Raw genomic sequence first — 18,781 nt, forward strand, 5'->3', positions numbered from 1 at the left:
TAATTCTTTCACTCCTGAATCTCGCAGTTTATTGTAACTCAGGTTCAGACACATCACTGACGGGTTTGTACTGAGAGCAGAGGTGAGAATATCTGAGGCTTTTACTCTCCAAACTGGAGATCAGAGAGAGAAAGATTTCAGGAATCAGAGTGAATCCGTGGTGTTTAACACGAATACTGACAGGAATGATGTGGAATGGTTATTAATGACACGATTACTGACGCTGATAATAATTTACAGCGTCAGACAGCCACTGATTATTAACACAATCTCTCACAGTCTGATACTTACTCCAGTTTCTGTATTTTATATTCAGGATTCCTCAGAGCCGCAGACAATAGTTTCACTCCTGAATCTCCCACTTCATTGCAATACAGACTAAATGGAGAAAGTGAGAAACACATTAAATTCAGATGAATGTTCAGCAGGAAAAATAGCTGGATCTATTTTTGTGTCAGAAACTTAGCAAGTTCAGATTCAAGTTACGATACGATACCTCACCCAAGTTGATCTTTCTCTACACCCTCGCTATGACTGTAACACTACATTAGAACATAGAAGAACATAGAACATAGAACATAGAAAAGCTACAGCACAAACAGGCCCTTCGGCCCGCAAGTTGCGCCGAACAATTTCCTTACATTCTCGGCTCATCGATAACCCTCTATCTTACTAACCTCCATGAACCTGTCCAAAAGTCTCTTAAAAGACTCAATCGAATCCACTTCCACCACCACTACCGGCAGCCGATTCCACGCACCAACCATCCTGTGAGTGAAAAACTTACCCCTATGATGTAATGATGACAATGATATAATGGTCAGCATAGTTGCTTTCTAAGCAGTTGATACGGGTTTAATTCCCAGCTATCTCAGTTTGTTGGAGTGGATGAAGAGAGGGCCAGGAGCCTGTAACCACAACCTTAAATAGTGAGTCAATCCAATTGAGTCAAGTCTGTGGCTCCAGACGGGAGCACTGGTGTTAAGCTCAGCTGAGGGTTGGAGGGTCAGTTGATCATTTAACTACACTGAGTCGACCCACACTTTGTTCAAAAGGGAAATGGTAAGTCTAATAATGACACACAGGAAACTAAATTCATTGGTTGGTAAAAAAAAATGCCATTTGCGACTGGCTTTATATTGCTGTGAATTGGAGGGAGCAACAGAAAGGGTCAATGATGGTTCTGCTGTTGATGTGGTGGACATGGAGATTCAAAAATCATCTGATGCAGTAACACAACAGACTTGTGGCATAAGCTCATAAAATAAATGGGAAAGTCGCAATGTGGATACAAAATTGGATGAACAATGAATAATGGATATTTTTCAGGCTGGAGGATGTCGGTAGTGGAGAACCCGAGAGGTCAGTATTGGGATCCTTGCTTTTCCCTGATATATATGAATGATCTAGGTATTTGCAGTATAGAGGAAAATTTCAAAGTTTGTTGATCACAGAAACCTTTGAGGCATCGGATACTGTGATGAGGGGAGCTTGGGACTGAAAAACGGACAATATTGGAGTGTACAGATAGGTGGCAGATTAAGTACAATGCAGAGACGGGTGAGGTGATACTTTCTGGTAACATGCAGATGAGGAAGGAATATAAAATAATCGGTAGAATAGTTAGCAGAGTGCAGGAGCAGAGGGACCGGACGTATATGTACATTGATCATTGCCGTTAGCAGGGCAAGTGTAGGTAGCAGTTAATAAAGAATACAGCATCTTGGGCTTTACTGCTGTGAAATAGTTTATGTTTGTAGGCATCAGATAATAATTCATGAGTTTAAGTTGAATTTGTGTTTCTGTGCTTGTGTGTTAAGAAAGAGCCAAAACTTTAATTTCACTTCGTGTTAAACAAAGCTGCCTGCCTGCGGGTTTTTTGTGTCCCTGCATTTTAATTTAAGGTTTACGACATTGTTAGAGTTATAGAGGTTAAAAAAATGGTTGCTTATATTCAGAAGTCCACAATGAATGATAGAAACACTGAGTTTCAGTTACAACCAGTTAATCCAAGAAGCAAGACGGAGTTCACAGAGGCTGCCAGTAGAGGCAGGGCAATGCAGGGACTCAGAAAGCAGGACCCACAAGATAAATCACCGTCAGAAACCAAGGAGGAAAAGAGGAGTGCCAGGAAGACAGAAGTCGAAGAGACAAAAAAAACCTGAATCTGAACTAGCTACTGCTCCCGAAGTTAAAGAGAGGAGCAGAGAGAGGCTCCCAGTTAAAGACAGAGCTGCGAGGTGCAGACAGTGTAAAGTTTGCTCACGAGAATCCAGATATCTGATATATTCCTAAAGTTGGTGACATCTTCATACAGACTATGAGGCGCTGGTGTCTGTTGGCACGGCTGAGTATGGAGGAATAATGAAAGGAAACATTGAAATATTGGACAGGGATCCTTGGTGAAGGCATCTGACAGAAAGCATTGAAAAGATTCCAAAAGCTGCTTTTGTTTCTCGAGTGGAGCTTCTGGAGCGGAAGCATCAGTCCCAGTGAGACGGGTTTTCTCACATTGTTACAAACATTTGGGGGGATTTGAAGAAGAATCCACTGAAGTTACTTTGGGTGGCATCTGTCACTGAGTTTCAGAGAGTGGTATTTCTGAACCACAGGTGGATTGTTGGTTTACATTAACTGTGTACTTACTGAGAACATTAAAGCATAAGATCTATTTTGTAACTCGTGTCATCCTTACAGATCTGCAGACATCTGTGAAGTTAGATGGGGTGGTGCATTGCAGTTATTTTTTTAACAAAGGTTTTATTCTTTTGTTAAAAGTTAATCGCCTACCTTGTTATTCTGTTCATCTACATTTCTAAATAATAAAACAATAAATAAAAGTTATGATTTACTGAGCCGGGTTTCTGCTCTTCGACCTGACTGTCCAGAAATCAGCTGGGATCATAACATTGTCAATAGGGGCATAGAGTACAAGAGCAAGGAGGCTGTGCTGAACCTGCAAAAGACATCAGTTAGATCTCAGTTCAGTGCGTCATACTTTAGGAAGGCTTGGAACACATTGGAGAGAGCGCTGAACATGTTTAAAAGATTGGCTACAGGGATGTGAAACTTCAGACACGAGGATCGATAGGAGAGGTTGTTCACCTTGGAAGGAAGAAAGCTGAGAGGACATTTGATAGAAATGTTCAAAATAGTGATGGTGCTGTAGAGAACAGGTAGCAAATCAAAATGTTGCTGCTCGGACAAGGATCAACAACAAGATTTAAAGTGATTTGCAAAAGATGCAAATACAGTGTGAATAAAGCTTTTTTTTTAAACACAGCGAGTGATTCAGGTTTTATGAGGCTGCAGTCAGAACCATGGAACAGAAACAGCGTGGGCTGCTGTAACCTAAGGGAGGTTTCTTTTCATAACTGCACACTGTGAGGTTTAATACAAGACTGAACCTCCACTGCGACCCTGACTGATGTCACCAGTTATCACATGACTTATAAAAGGACACTGTCCCGATAAAACACACACCAACTATAATACATAACAGAGGCAGCGTGCAGGAAAATAATCCTGACAATAATTAGCCACAAACTGTAAGCTGTACCAAACACAAGAGAAACAAATTTCCTTCTCGCATCATACATAATCAGATGGTTTCTGTTGGGAGAGTGAAATATCCTTTTTTTAAATTTTGTAACGAGGCCTTTACACCTCTAATGATTTAAAATTTATCCCAATAATGCTTTTATTCACTCAAGTAACGTGATCATCGCTGGTTTTGCCAACATTTATTGCCGATGCCTATTTGCCCACGAGAATCTGCCTTCTTGAACCGCTGTAGTTTTATCAGAGAATTAAAAATTTATTACAGGTTCAGAAGGAGGCCAATCGGCCCATCATGTCTGCAGCTGCTCTCAAATGAGCTTTATGACTTTGTGCCATTCTCCCGCGCTTTCTCTGTGACCATTGGACATTATTTCCCTCTTGACTTCCTCAACTGAACATGTCTCTGTTTTATTTGGAACAAAGGAAATGGCTTCTCAGCAATGAAAATATCCGCTATGAGACCAAACAGTTACCTCAATTCCTGACATTTGTGCAGAACGGGTCCCAGCCGCTGGAGCCCTTCACGCTGAATGTAACATTCCCATAGATCGAGGTGTTTTATTGTACCACAGTGTCCAATGACATGAGACAGGAGGGCACAGTCAATCGGGGTCAGTCGCAATCCGCGAAATGAAAGCTTTTCCACAGATCCCACTGTGTTCCGAGCCAGTGCTTTATTCTGAGACTCAAACAGGTAGTGGAATGTGTTCAGGAGCTTCCTCTTCCCAGTTTCAGTCTGTGTGTCTCCAATCTGCCCTTCAACCTTCTCCTTCACCCAGTCAAGCACTCGGCAGGTTGTTTGATGAAGAAACGGACCCAGAAACTCCACCAGGGGTCGAGCTGACTGTGGGGAGGACAGACCAGCAACAAAACGGAGAAATATCTCAAATCGCCCATCTTCCTCGCTGTGGGCTTCACTGAGGAGTTTCCCGATCTCCCCGGGATCTGGAGTCAGGAATTGTGAGAGTGCAGCTGCAAACTCTTGGATGGTGAGGTGTGGGAATGTGTAAACCACACTCTGGGCAGATTCATCTTTCTCCAAAAGTTCCACCAGGAATCCAGACAGGAACTGGGAAGGTTCCAGCTTGTACTTGATCAAATCTCCATTTCTAAACACAGTCTTCTTCTCGGAGACTCCTGTGTGGGCCATCTCACCAAGCTTCAGTAACACATCACGGGGGTTTTCAATCTCTCGGCCATGGTTTTTCAGAATGTTGTAAATATAGTAGGAATATAGTTGGGTGATGGTCTTGGGAACTTGCTGCCGTTTCCTGTCTCTTTGTGTAAAGAAGGGACCCAGTGACAGACCGAGGATCCAGCAGTAGGAAGGGTTGTAACACATGGTGTACAGGATCTCGTTCTCCTCCACGTGTTTGAAAACAGCTGCTGCCACCGTCTGATCTTCAAAAAACTTGTTGAAATATTCCTTCCGTTCATCACCAACAAATCCCAGAATTTCAGCCCAGACACTGATGTCAGCCTTTTCCAATAAATGTAATGCAGTGGGGCGGCTGGTCACTAACACTGAACATCCAGGGAGCAGCTTGTGCTGTATTAAACTGTACACAATATCAGACACTTCACAGCAGCATTCGGGATCTGTGCACATGTACTGAGGTTCTGTATTTCTCCGATTGTCAGCAAAATCAATACTGTCCTTGAATTCATCCAAACCATCGAATATAAACAGCAATGCCTCTGGGTTCTTCCAGAACTCTCCCAGAATATTCCCAAAGTAAGGATAGAAAAACAGTATCAGATTCCTCAGGTTTATTCTACAGTTAATAGTGTTCAAATCCCGGAATTTAAAACTGAAAACAAATTGAAAGTGTGGGTATATTTTCCCAGTGGCCCAGTCATAAACAATCTTTTGTACCATTGTTGTTTTTCCAATTCCCGGCACTCCGCTCACTGCTGCTGAATTCCCAGATTTGGATTTTCTCTGGGAAAAGCTGCTCTGAAACAATTGATCAGTTCGGATTTTTTCCAGTTCTTTCCGGAGATGTTTCTCTCTCCATTCTTCATGGTCTCGGCCTCTTGCCAGCAGTTCATGTTCGACAAGTGTCCGATCTCGAACAGTAGAAATAACCGTTAGCTCAGCGTATCGACCAACCAGCTGGAAAATCTTAACCTTCTCCTTTATGAGGATAGTGTTCACTCTCAGTGTTTCAGTTTGTACCCGGAGTGTCTCCTTGTGTTTCTGTTGGAGATCTTCAATTAGAACAAAGAGAAAATGTTAGTTGCATTAAGACACTGTCTTTGCCGATTTGAGAGATTTAATTTACAGTGTCAGTCAAGGTTTGAGTAGGATATAAAATTGAGTTATTGAAAACCTCATTTGACAATGATTAATTTCCACTTAAAGTTTCAGGTCTTCACTTAATTCCAATGTTTCTATCACATGTTGGGGGCGATTCTCCCGAAAAGGAATCTCGGTGTCGAATTTGTGTAAAAACTGGAGTAAATCACGCTGGTCTTTTCAGCGGGAGGTTCAAAATGAATCTCCCACAATCTCTGCAGAGCAGAGTGCAGGAGCGTGAATCAGGCTGGAGGGGCCGGCAGCATCGCGCTGAGCGGCCACTGTGCGTGCGATGATCTGTCAGTGCAGAGATCGGCGCATGCGTACTGGCCCCACAATGCCGGCGGCCAGCACTTCTCCCCCTCCTACACAGTCCCAATGCCCCCTCCCCTCCCCCTCCTACACAGTCCCAACGCCACCTCCCCTCCCCCTCCTACACAGTCCCAACGCCCCCTCCCCCCCCACCCCAACGGACTGACCCCGCCGTAATCTTGACCCCCCCCCCCCACCCACCCCAGAAGGCTGATCTCCTCCCCCCACCCTGATGGCCAGCCCCAATCGCTGTCCTCCCTCCCTCCGTCACTCAGCCCGAATGCAGAGTGGAAGCGGGACTCCCCACCCCCACAGGCCCGATCCCCATTAGGCCCTGTACTCTTGGCACTGCTCAATGCCCACTAGGCAGTGCCAAGGTGTCCTGGACATTAGCACTTTGCCCCTTTGGAAGTGCCAGGGCCCAGGCTGGCAATGCCCAGGGTACCCCAGCCACCTCCAACCTCCTGGGGGCCTCGATGACATCCCCTTCACTCCAGCGGGGTCTGGTCGCCAGCTCCCTGCAAATGGGAAGTTGTACAAAACCCTGTTGGAGTGAACCACTCCTGACGTGAGGGGATGGCGGAGCGAGAGGCTCGTGGGCCCGGAAATCTCAGTGCTGGGCCCGCTAATGACTTTTAAGCAGATTCAAATGCGCATTGTAATAATTTATACAGCTCCGCGCGGATCTCTGGCACGGAGTTGTCGGCGCCCGAAATCCAGCTGCCGGAGACGCAGGCAGGCTATGGCCCCCAGCGGGGAGCCTGTGAAACGGCTCTGCACCAGCCTCCTGGTCTGCTGCACTACCAAAGCAGCACAGCCGGCCTGGGAGAATCGCCCCCATTGATTTTACAAAGGTGATGTTTTAACTCTGATGGTTAATACTTTCCACGCTGCCCTTATTATAGACATCTCATTGGTAGATCTTGATTATATAGCAGTCCACATAGTTTGTGAACTGGTCAGAGCTCCCAATCTGCTGCAGAAATGGTAAGTGGGATATTAGACGCTGCGTAGGAGCGGGAGAGACTGTAATTGTTCAGGAGTCTCACTGTTACTGTGCGTAAACTTCAGTAGGTTCTCGTCATATTGTGTGCATTGGAAAAGCAACAGTTTTGAACATGGAAAGTTCTGCTATTCTATCAGGGCTGTTACCACATTAAGCGAGTTATTGCAGAGCCGTTTGGATCAGTTGGGTGGACACATGATGTGGTTTATGTTATAACAACAGCCTGACGATTGATCCCTGTTCCAAGGTGAATTCAGGACCTCGCTCGTTGCCCTGCCCATGGTGGAGACATAACCTGCCTTTAGACAGAGAACTCAAAACAAAAATAACTTTCCCCTTTTATAGTGTTTCAAGTCAAGTACTAGGGAACATAGGTTTAAGGTGCGTGGGGAGAAGTTTAGAGCAGATGTGTGAGACAAGTTTCTTTTACACAGAGGATGGTGAATGTCTGGGACGTGCTGTCTGGGGAGGGGGCGGGGACAGGTACGACAGCAGCATTTAAGGGGTAACTAGACGAATACATGAATAGGATGGGAATGGAAGGATACGGACTCTGTATGTGCATACGTTTTCAGTTTAGGCACGCATCATGGTTTGCGCAGGCCCGGAGTGCCAAAGATGCCTGTTCCTGCGCTGGACTTTACTTTGTTCTTTGTTTTTGAACGGACAGAGATATTTCCAAGTCAGGGTGGTGAGTGACTTGGTGGAAAACATAGTGGTGTGCCCCTGTGACTGCTGCCCTTGATCTTCTGGATGGCAGCAGCCATGAGTTTGGAAAGTGCTGTCTCAGCAGCCTTGCTGTGTTCGGCAATGCATCTTGTAGATGGTAAACACTGCTGCCATTTTTCGTCGGTGGTGAAGGGGATAAGTTTTGTGGGCGGGTATTAATCAAACAGTCTACTTTAAACTGGTATGTGAGGAATTCCACGCGTGTCGTTGAGCTGCACTTACCCAGGTGAGGGCAGAGAATTCCATCACACTTCTGACTTGTGCCTTGTGGATGGTGGAAAGTTTACAGGGAGCAAGAGATGACTTTCACGCTGTAGAATTCTTAGCAGCTGACTTGTTCTTGTCGTCACACTATTTATATATCTAGTCCAGTTCAGTTTCTGGTCAATGGTAACCCTCAGGTTGTTGATAGTGGGGGATACAGAAAACTGATGCCACCGATTGTCAAGGGGTGATGGTTGAATCCACTCTTGTTGGAGATAGTTATAGCTTGGTACGTGTGTGGTGTGAAGTTTACATGCAACCTTGTCAGATCAAACCTAGATTTTGTCCAGAACTTGCTGTATTTGGACATGAATTGCTTCAGTATCTGAGGAGTCATGAATGTTCTGGAACATTGCACAGTCATCAGTGGACATCTCCGCTTCTGAACACTGAGCCCTGGTGGCCCGGGTTTGGCTTGATGGGCCATCTGGGATTTTGCTACTCACTAATTTGATATGTTTACGGTAGGAATGATTTCTCAGGTGCAGCGAACCCTTTACATCTGGCTCAAGGCCCGACTCTTTACTGTGAACCCAGAACATAAGAACTAGGGGCAGGAATAGGCCATCTGGCCCCTCAAGCCTGCTCTACCATTCAAGATCATGGCTGATTTTTTTGTGGACTCAGCTCCACTTACCCACCTGCTCACCATAACACTTAATTCCTTTACTGTTCAAAAATGTAGCTATCCTTGCTTTAAAAACATTGAGTGAGGTAGCCTCAACTGCTTCACTCGGCAGGGAATTCCACAGATTCACAACACTTTGGTTGAAGAAGTTCCGCCTCAACTCGGTCCTAAATCTGCTCCCTCTTATTTTGAGGCCATGCCCCCAAGTTCTAATTTCACCTGCCAGTGGAAACAACTTCCCTGCTTCTATCTTATCTATTCCCTTCATAATCTTATATGTATCTTCACAGTCCACTCAGTCTCTCCTCAAAAGCCAACCCTCTCAGCTCCGGAATCAACCGAGGAAATTTCCTTTGCACCCCCTCCAGTGCCAGTATATCCTTTCTCAATAAGGAAACCAAAACTGTGCACAATGCTCCAGGTGTGGCCTCACCAGCACCTTATACAGCTGCAACATAACCTCGCTGTTTTTAAACTCCATCCGTCTATCAATGAAGGACAAAATTCCATTTGCCTTCTTAATTCCCTGCTACACCTACAAACACCTTGTGATTCTTGCACAAGGACACCCAGGTCTCTCTGCACAGCCGCATGCTGCAATTTGTTGCCATTTAAGTAATAGTCCATTTTGCTGTTATTCCTACCAAAATGGATGACCTCACATTTCCCAACATTGCACTCCATCTGCCAGACTCTCGCCCACTCAGACTATCTATATCCCTTTGTAGACTTTCAGCGTCCTCTGCACACTTTGCTCTGCCACTCATCTTAGTGTCATCTGCTAATTTTGACACACTACACTTGGTCTCCAACTCATCTGTGTAAATCATAAACAATTGCGGTCCCAACACTGATCCCTGAGGCACACCACTCGTCACTGATCGCCAACCAAAATAACCATTTACCCCACTCTTTGCTTTCTGTTAGAACACCCAGGCACGCAGAAGCTCTGTACTGAATTCACACGGTACCGGGTTTCGGACAGGTGTCTATAAGACTTCAGAAGTAATAGCAATTAACAGCGAGGTTAAGTGAAAAGATGCAATGGTCACACATTTTTAGAAAAAAAACGACAGATCATCTGAATTGTAATTTGAAGCTATGTATGGTCGAGCATTAATGACAAAACCGAATCATGCTCGACCCAATTTCCACAGTCTTGAATTTTCAGTATCCCAGATTTTCACAATCTCTTAAACAAAGGCTCCAACCAATCATTCAGATTCTCAGAAGTGAAATAGTTTATAATCTCCATTTCCTCTCTTACCTTTCAGGTTAGTGGGTAATTCACATAAACCATGTGCGATGTTGATATAATCAAACGAATCAGCACCTGTTTAAATAAATAAACTTCCATGAAACCAGCTCAGTGTAATATTACAGTGATATCGACAGTGTTTAAATGGGAAATTGAATTCACTGTGATTTTACCGTACCAAGCTCCTGTATTTCTTTCAGTATTTTATCCAGTTTTGGGACTCCGTGACGCATTCTCACAAAGGATTCCCACATCACCCTTCGAGCCCGAGATCCTTTTTCCATCACCAGATTGAGGAGAAGTTTGGAACTGTACGCCCGGTTTCCCTTATCCACGAGCTCAGTGACTTTCTATGGAGAATAGTAATGAAGAATAATGAGACGCAGAGTGAAAGATAAACACTGAGAATGAGAAGGAAAGGATCTGCTCAGTGATGGCATTTCCCAGTTGTTTTCAGCTCAGAAATCAGTCACTGGGCCGGGTCCTGATCCATAATAAACACGGACTGAAAATTCTCTTGAAATCTCGTTCCAATCACTAACAATAAACAAATGTGAATCAACTGAACTGGAAATCAAAAACACATTTCAACTCGTGTGAGGAATCACTGAGAATCTGATATATTTTCATGTGATTAGCTGTCTGTCCTTCAGTGTCCAACATGATGGGGCGGCACGGTAGCACAGTGGTTAGCACTGCTGCTTCACAGCCCCAAGGACCTGGGTTCGATTCTCCTCGTGTCTGCGTGGGTTTCCTCCGGGTGCTCCGGTTTCCTCCCACAGTCTAAAGATGTGCGGGTTAAGTGGATTGGCCATGCTAAAATTGCACCTTAGTGTCCTGAGATGCGTAGGTTAAAGGGATTAGCGGGTAAATGTTTAGGGATATGGGGGGGCCTGGGTGGGATTGTGGTCGGTGCAGACTTGATGGGCCGAATGGCCTCTTTCTGCACTCTTTCTGATTCGATGACTGATTGACAACATGATGCACTTTTTCCACACACTTAAATCACGCTGTGATTTACCAGGATCCTGATGAGATGTGGCTATGTTTTTTTTTCTCCGAAAGGGTAATGCGTCTTTGAAACGCTCTTCCTCAAAAGGTGGTAGGAACGGAGAGGTGGATGGCGTCTTGGTCAGCAAGGAGTTATGGGTATCGTGGATAGGCAGTCTGCAGATTGGAGGCTACAATCAAATCATGTCATTAAAGAGCGGGGCAGACTCGAGGGGCTGGACGGCCTACTCCTAGCCGCACAGTGGTTACCATTGCAGTCGCACAGGTTTGATCCCGGTGTTGGGTGACTGGCTGTGCGGAGTTTGCACATTCTTCCCATGTCTGTGTCGGTTTCCTGCAGGTGCTCCTGTTTCCATTGTCTAAAGATGGGCCTGGGTAAGTTGCTCTTTTAAAGAGTTGGTGCAGAATGATGGGCCTCCTTATGGACTGTAGGGATTCCTGCTCTCCATGTGTAAGTAAAATAAACAACGAATCAGAACTCAGATGACAGGGAAATAATGAATCTGATCCTTAAGTTATTTAAATGGAAGCAATGTTAAAATGAAATTTGACTGACAAATTGCCATTGACTAATCCAAATACCGACTGCTAATTTAGGTCAGGAGAATGAGCCATTGACAATGGTGAAAAATCTAATGTAATCTTTACCGCTCAGTAACTCAAATTCCAGAAACAAAACATTTTTTGTTTTCAAATTACTAGTATGAAATCTGGGTGAAGAGGAGAGGGGAGTGAGATAGGATTCGAGAGATATTAACACAGTTACAAGTGGGGTGTGAAGGAGGGGCTGTGCAAGATGTCAGAGTCGTGCTAATGGAGAATTTCAGACTGGAGTTTACAGGAATGGTTCAAACTCATTGACTCGGAAACTAGAAGAATGGGAATTTTAAATTGAAGACATCTGAGGACTGGGGGGCCATTGTGAGCACAAAGTGATATCTGGAGTCTGACGGGGAACACAGTGAAGGCAGCAGAATCTGAAGAGCTGAAGATAAAGGGCGATGTGGGAGGCCCAACAGGAGAACATTGGAACAGACGAATCTGGGGGTAACAAAAATTTAGATTCGGATTCAGCAGGAGCTGTGCTGAGGTGGGAGGAGAAATTTGCAGTGTTACATTCAGAGAATAAGGATATTTCTGCACTGACAATTATGCAGGAAATGGAGTTCAGCTTGATTCTGAACACTGAAGTCACAGATAGTCTGGCCAGGTCTCAGTCAGCGGCTGGGAATGGAATACAATCCGGTGGTGAGGAGATGGAGTTTGTGTCGGGGGTAGCAGACAATGGAGTTATTTTTTTCAATGTTTAAGAGAGGGAGTAAATTACTTTCCCAGAGCACAGGGGCAGAAAATCACAAAGTGAATGAATTCAATGATGTTATATTCCCCCGTGAAGACTGACTTTCCACAATGAAAAAAATAGGGACAGCATTCTTTTTAACATGATTCCAGCTTCTATTCTGTAAGATTCTGAGACTATAAGGATCGAAAATTGATACGACCCAGTGTTAGTTGCAGTAAACTAAGCGTTGTGGTGGATTATGAGGGTAATATTGAGTCAAAAAGTGAGATAATCCAGCTCATTCCTAAAATCATTGATGAGACCACATTTAGAATATTGTATAAGTTGTGGTTCCCTCAGTGCAACAAAATTATTGCAGCTTCTGAAAACAACTGGAATGGTTGAGATGATTGTGTGGTTGGACGAGGACCCATTGTGGAAAGTGGATCTGTCTTCACTGAAAACAAGTTTCAGAGGCGATATGATTACGGATTTCCATTGACTCCAGTTTTGCCGGAAGGTTTTGATGCTAATTGAGTGAAAATGCTGTCTTGATGTGAATGACAGACCCTTTCACCTCTCCCCTGTAATTCTTTTCGCCATGTCTGAACCAAAGGAGCTCTGCAGCAGAGTGGTCCTGGCAGAACACAAACTAAGTATCTGTGAGCAGGTTATTGCTGAGCAAGGACCACTGCAAGAACTGTTGATGATCCCTTCCGTCATTTTGATGACTGTGAATAGATTAATAGAATGGTAATTCCTGGAGTGGGTTTGTCCTGTTTATCATGGACAGGCTGTTGCTGGCAATATTTCCATATTGTCGGGTAGATGCCAGTGTTGTAGCTGCACTGAACAGCTTGGCTCACAGTGCAGCCTGTGCTGGAGCACAAAGCTTCAGTATGACAGCCAGGATGTTGTCAGTGTTCCTGCACACCAAGCACTAAGTTATTCCTTTAGATCATGTGGAGGGAACTGAATTGGTTTTTCTGTGATGATGGGGATCCCATGAAGAGGCTGAAATGAATAACTCAGTAACATGTCTGACTGAATATTATTGCGAATGCTTCAGCCGTGTCTTTTGCACTCATGAGCTGGACTCTGATGTTTTTGATGTGGAACTTTGCGAAATCCCCTCCACACGTTTGCTGTTTAATTATGCAACATGATATGCCTGACGTGGCAGGATAGAAAAGCTTTATGCTGTGTCAGTTGTGGCTCAACTTGCCTGTCTATCTATAGCATGGTGAGGGGTTGTAGATTCACCAGGTTGGCACATCATTTTTATGTATCCCTGCTGCTGTTCCTGCAATGCCCTCTGTAGTAATTCAGAAAAAGACAGTTTCCACTCTCCAGAAACCCTTTAGTGGGACTAACAAGATGAGTTGCATCCGTTAGAGTAAACAAGTCTGTAAACCTGGGACCTGCAATAACAGTGTGGCTTAAAGCAAAAGGTTTTAAACTCCAATCGCTATCTTCCCATTGGGCAAGGCTCCCTTTGCTTAATAAGTGACTTTGTACTCCACAAAGCCCCTGGGCAGATCTATCAACAATCCCCCATGTCCTTCATAACACTCGCCCCACCCCTCCCCCCACCTAGAGTCCGTTTCTCCCCCTCAACCCCCACCATGAGGAGATACTTTCTGTCACTTAGCGTTTGGACTGCTGTGCATTGAAGGCGGGCCTGGGTCAGGCAGTGAAGTGAATGGGGATCTCTGTTTCGAGGGAGCATCGTAGGTTCACTGATGCGGTCTCCTCTTTTGGTTTTTTTGTAGCCTGGACACCCGCTTCCTCAGCTTTCATCTCAGAGTCCATGCCTTGTTTATCTGGAGAGGCTAATGCGGACTTAGCTTCGCATTGAGAGCCAACCTTGGAAGCGGCTGTCTCCATGGGAATGAGACCTGTTCAGAAGTGGACAACCTGCGTCTGAGATGCTCCAGCTGTTTCTTTAAGGCTTTAAGCTTAAGATACAGGCATCGTTTTCTCCATAACAAGCACAGGGTCCTAGCTGGGACCATCGCTGAAGTTGATTGTGTGAATCAGGTGACCTGTTTCAAATGTTCTTTCTGTCGTTGTAGAATCTTGATTTTTCTTCTGATTTTCTCGTTGGGTCCCCACCCTCCCTGCCAGGTTTGGAAACAGCAGTCTCTGTCTGATATGAAGCTGCTATCCCAGTAACAGTTCCACAGAGGCAACTCCATTTGTTATATGTGGTGCGGTCCTATAGTCAAACAAATATCATGCCAGTTTGCTCTCCATGGGTGCCATCAGTTCTTTTTCTCATGCCATTTCTGAAGGTTTGCACCGCCTGTTCCGCCAATCTGTTTGACGACGGGCTGGTAGGTGCTGAGTCGGGTGATTTGGACACTATTAGAGAGCCGACATTCTGAAAATCACTGCAGGTAATGGCCATAACACTATTGGAAACCAGGGCTTCTGCTGCCCCATGCGTACAACAGCTTTATCGCAATTTATTGATCGCAGCCTGGGATAAGTCGTGGAACTCATGCAGTGCATCTCCAACCATTTGAAGTGTGTATGTACCATGATTAAAAGCATGGAACCCATAAAGGGCCCTGCAAAGTCCACATGTACTTGTACCCATGGCCTGCCACATTATTCCCATGGGTGTGGAGAGGCTGAGGGAGGAAGCTTTTGATTTTCTTAGCACAAGTCACACTGCTTCTCCAAGTCCGTCGTGACTGAGTCGAGGCCGGGCCAGCAGGCGTAGCTCCTGGCCAGCATTTTCATCTCTGATACTCCAAGGTGGCCATTATGTACTTCCACTAATATTGGATGTCATCCTGGGGGCGGAACGACACTCGAGACCCTCAATGATCCCATCCTCAACACTGCTAGTCTTTCTTAGCTAGGTAAGGTTGCATTTCTTCGCAGGGTCATCATTGGAATCCTCCATCTAGGATCAAATGCTGGAGATTGATCTTTCTATGTCCAGGCTCTAATCTGCCTTGCGGAGACTGGCAAACTCTCCAAATGATTCAGTGTCATCACGACCTGATGCAATGCTGGTAAAGGAGACAGGCTTGTGGGCAATGTGAGGTGACTCAGTGTATTGGCAATCTGGATTCCAGCCTGGTGCTCTGTACGATATTTGTAGGCAGCCAGTAAAAAGGCCCAACTCTATCTGGATGGAGACAATAACGGGATGCCTTGTCCTGGTTGAAACGTCCCAATAAGAATTTGTGGTTGGTAACAATTGGGAAACGTCTACCGTAGACATAGTGATGGAACTTTTCCACACCAAATACACCACCAACCCTTCTTCCTCAATCTGAGAATACCTTCACTCTACATCCAGAAAGGTCCTGGATGCACACACGATGGGCTTCTCCGTCCCATCTTTCTAGTGCTGTAAAAGCACCGGCCCATCCCTGTACAGGGAAACGTTGCGTGTCAGCACAAGTTATTTGTCGGCATCAAAATGGGCCAATGAGTTAGATTATAATAGCCAACGTTTGACTTTGGCGAAAGCCTCTGCCTGTGGAGCTTCCCAGGACCATCTCTGTATTTTCATAGTAAGGCGTGCAAGGCGGCCAGCATGGAAGGCAAATTCAGGATAATTTTTCCATAATAAGTAACCAATCCCAGAAAATATTTCAACCCCTGTGGAGTTCTTTGGAGTTGATGCCTCCTTGATTGTTTTTAGCTTATCCTCCACTGGGTCTAACCCGTTGCCATCTATCTGGTAGCCTAAGTAGGTTACTTCAGCTGCTTGGAAGATGCATTTCTCCCTCATCAAGCACACGCCCGTTTTTGAAAAACTCTGCAAGACCTTTTTTAAAGTATGCCAGGTGTCCCTGTTACGAAGCTCCTTGGGTTGCCCTTGAAGAATGTTCTCCATGACTCATTGGAAAATGGCACGCTGATGAGATCGAAGGGCAAGCGAGTTTACTTCTATTGTTCCTTGTTCGCATTTATCACATATTTCTAGGAGGACTCATCCAATACAAGCCGAAGATAGACGTGGCACATGTCCAAATTGGTGAACATCTGGCCACCTGTTGAGTTAGCATAGAGATCTTTGATTCTGAACAGAAGTGCCTATCGAGTTTGAAAAACCAGCTGACTGTTTATAATCCCGATGACAAACTGATTTGCTGGACTTAAAATACAGCCACTACAGGCACCGCCCATTCTGCAAATTGCACAGGCCTTATTCTATCTGCATTTTCAAGACACCCTAGTTCAGTTTCCAACTTCTCCAGCATGGAGTAAGGAACTGGTCTTGCCCTAGGTTTAGCATCGGGGTCGATGTAGACCTTGGCATTGGCCCCTTTTATTTTTTTCAAGACTTTCTTGGAAACTTCCAGGGCATCGACTGGACTTTGTACAATCACCGAACTCCGAGCCTAAAGATCTCCAACCGCATCAGACGGGTCTTCTGGAGCCAATCTCGTCCCATAAATCTTGATCCTTTTGTGTGAGGCGAGTTGTTTGCTGCGTTGATGTCACTGAGACCACGGTGGTGATTTTTACTTGTCAAGATTCCCGTGTGCAGGTGGCTAGCCTCGCCTTTGTGTCTTCCAAACTTAGGAGTTGGATGCCAGGTTGGAGGTGTTTGTGTGTCTGTTCTCCTAGAACAGAGACCAGCTAAGGATGTACCAAATGCCCATTATGGGTATCCATTATGATGTCCATCAGTGTCGGGAAATTATTGGAGAGGATTCTTCGAGACAGGATTTATTCCCACTTGGAAATTAGAGAGAGGCAACATGGTTTTATGAAGCGGAGGTCGTGTCTCACTAACTTGATCAAGTTTTTAGAGGAAGTGACGAAGATGATTGGTGAGGGTAGGGCAGTGGATCTTGTCGACATGGACTTCAGTAAGGCGTTTGACAAGGTCCCGCATGGCAGACTGGTGCAGAAGGTGAAGCCGCATGGGATCAGAGGTGAGCTGGCAAGGTGGATACAAAACTGGCTCGGTCAAAGAAGACAGAGGGTTAGCAGTGGAAGAGTACGTTTCTGAATGGAGGGCTGTGACAAGTGGCGGTAGTCAGAGATCAGTGCTGGGACTGATTTATATATATATATATAAATGATTTGGAGGAAAATGTAACTGATTCGATTAGTAAGTTTACGGACGACACAAAGGTTGGTGGATTTGCGGATAGCGATGAGGACCATCAGAGGATACAGCAGGCTATAGATCGGTTGGAGACTTGCGGGGAGGTGGCAGATGGAGTTTAATCTGGACAAATGTGAGGTAATGCATTTTGGAGGTCTAATACAGAAAGGAAATACACAGTAAATGGCAGAACCCTTAAGAGTATTGATAAACAAAGGGATCTGGGTGTACAGGTACACAGGTCACTGAAAGTGGCAATGCAGATGGAGAAGGTAGTCAAGAAGGCATATGGCATGCTGGCCTTCATCGGCCGGGGCACTGAGTTTAAAAATTGGTAAGTCATGTTGCAGCTTTATAGAACCTTAGTTGGGCCACACTTGGAATATAGTGTTAAATTCTGGTCGCCACACTACCAGAAGGATGCGGAGGCTTTGGAGAGGCTTCAGAAAAGCTTTACCAGGATGTTGCCTGGTATGAAGGGCATTAGCTATGAGGAGAGGTTGGAGAAATTTTGTTCTCACTGGAGCTACGGAGGTTGAGTGGCGATCTGATAGAAGTTTACAAGATTATGAGGGGCATGGACAGAGTGGATCATCAGAAGCTTTTTTCCAGGGCGAAGAGTCAATTACTAGGGGGCACAGGTTTAAGGTGCAGGAGGCAAGTTTTAAAGGTGTGCGAGACAGATTTTTTTTTTTACACAGAGGGTGGTGGGTGCCTGGAACTCGCTGCTGGGGGAGGTAGTGGAAGCAGATACGATAGTGACTTTAAGGGGCATCTTGACAAATACATGAATAGGATGGGAATGGAGGGATATGGTCCCCAGAACCGTAGAGGGTTTTAGTTAAGTCGGGCAGCATGGAGGGCCGGTTCCTTTGTTCTTTGGGGTTACCCATTTACCATTAATTCTGCAATTATGAGGGTAGTCTTTGTTGTGGTGATGTGATTCCGTTGTATATCCCTGACTCTGGAAGAAGGAATAGCAGCATGGTACGGTCAGGTATTGGCCATGGTTTCTTCACTCGGCAGCACGTGTTTTGCCTATTTCTAAAATCTGCAACTCTCTGGCCTATGTTCTCTAACACTCATAGGGTCATCATTGCCTTTCGTTGATTGTTTCATGGTGTTTTAAAGCTCCGATCTCGCAAGGGGTCCTTTAACACCTGGTTTACACCAGCTGTTTACACAATGACACTCTCCCCAGTTGGATAACTTTGCTGCCTGACGCCCCTTGTAGCTCCTGAGCACCTCGTCTTCATTCTTCTGACATTAGGTTATTGAAACTATTTGTTGTAAATCCAGACTGTGTTATGCTGACAGCTTCTTTTGGGTAGTTAGGTTATTGATGCTG

At 45.1% G+C, this 18,781-nt stretch overlaps 1 protein-coding gene across 1 annotated transcript in view; it reads right to left on the minus strand.

Moving 5' to 3' along the window:
- Positions 1 to 343: 343 nt before the first annotated feature.
- LOC144483491 (uncharacterized) overlaps positions 344 to 18,781 on the minus strand; it is a 37,246-nt gene continuing 18,808 nt past the window's right edge. The window contains exons 7-11 of the mRNA XM_078202184.1: positions 10,236 to 10,407; positions 10,067 to 10,132; positions 5,215 to 5,772; positions 4,579 to 4,698; positions 344 to 378 (exon numbers count right to left, since the gene is read on the minus strand). Of these exons, the coding sequence (XP_078058310.1) occupies positions 344 to 378; positions 4,579 to 4,698; positions 5,215 to 5,772; positions 10,067 to 10,132; positions 10,236 to 10,407 (951 nt within the window). The remainder of the gene's footprint in view (positions 379 to 4,578; positions 4,699 to 5,214; positions 5,773 to 10,066; positions 10,133 to 10,235; positions 10,408 to 18,781) is intronic.

Source organism: Mustelus asterias, unplaced genomic scaffold (assembly GCF_964213995.1).
Source record: "Mustelus asterias unplaced genomic scaffold, sMusAst1.hap1.1 HAP1_SCAFFOLD_74, whole genome shotgun sequence".
Taxonomy (NCBI): domain Eukaryota; kingdom Metazoa; phylum Chordata; class Chondrichthyes; order Carcharhiniformes; family Triakidae; genus Mustelus; species Mustelus asterias.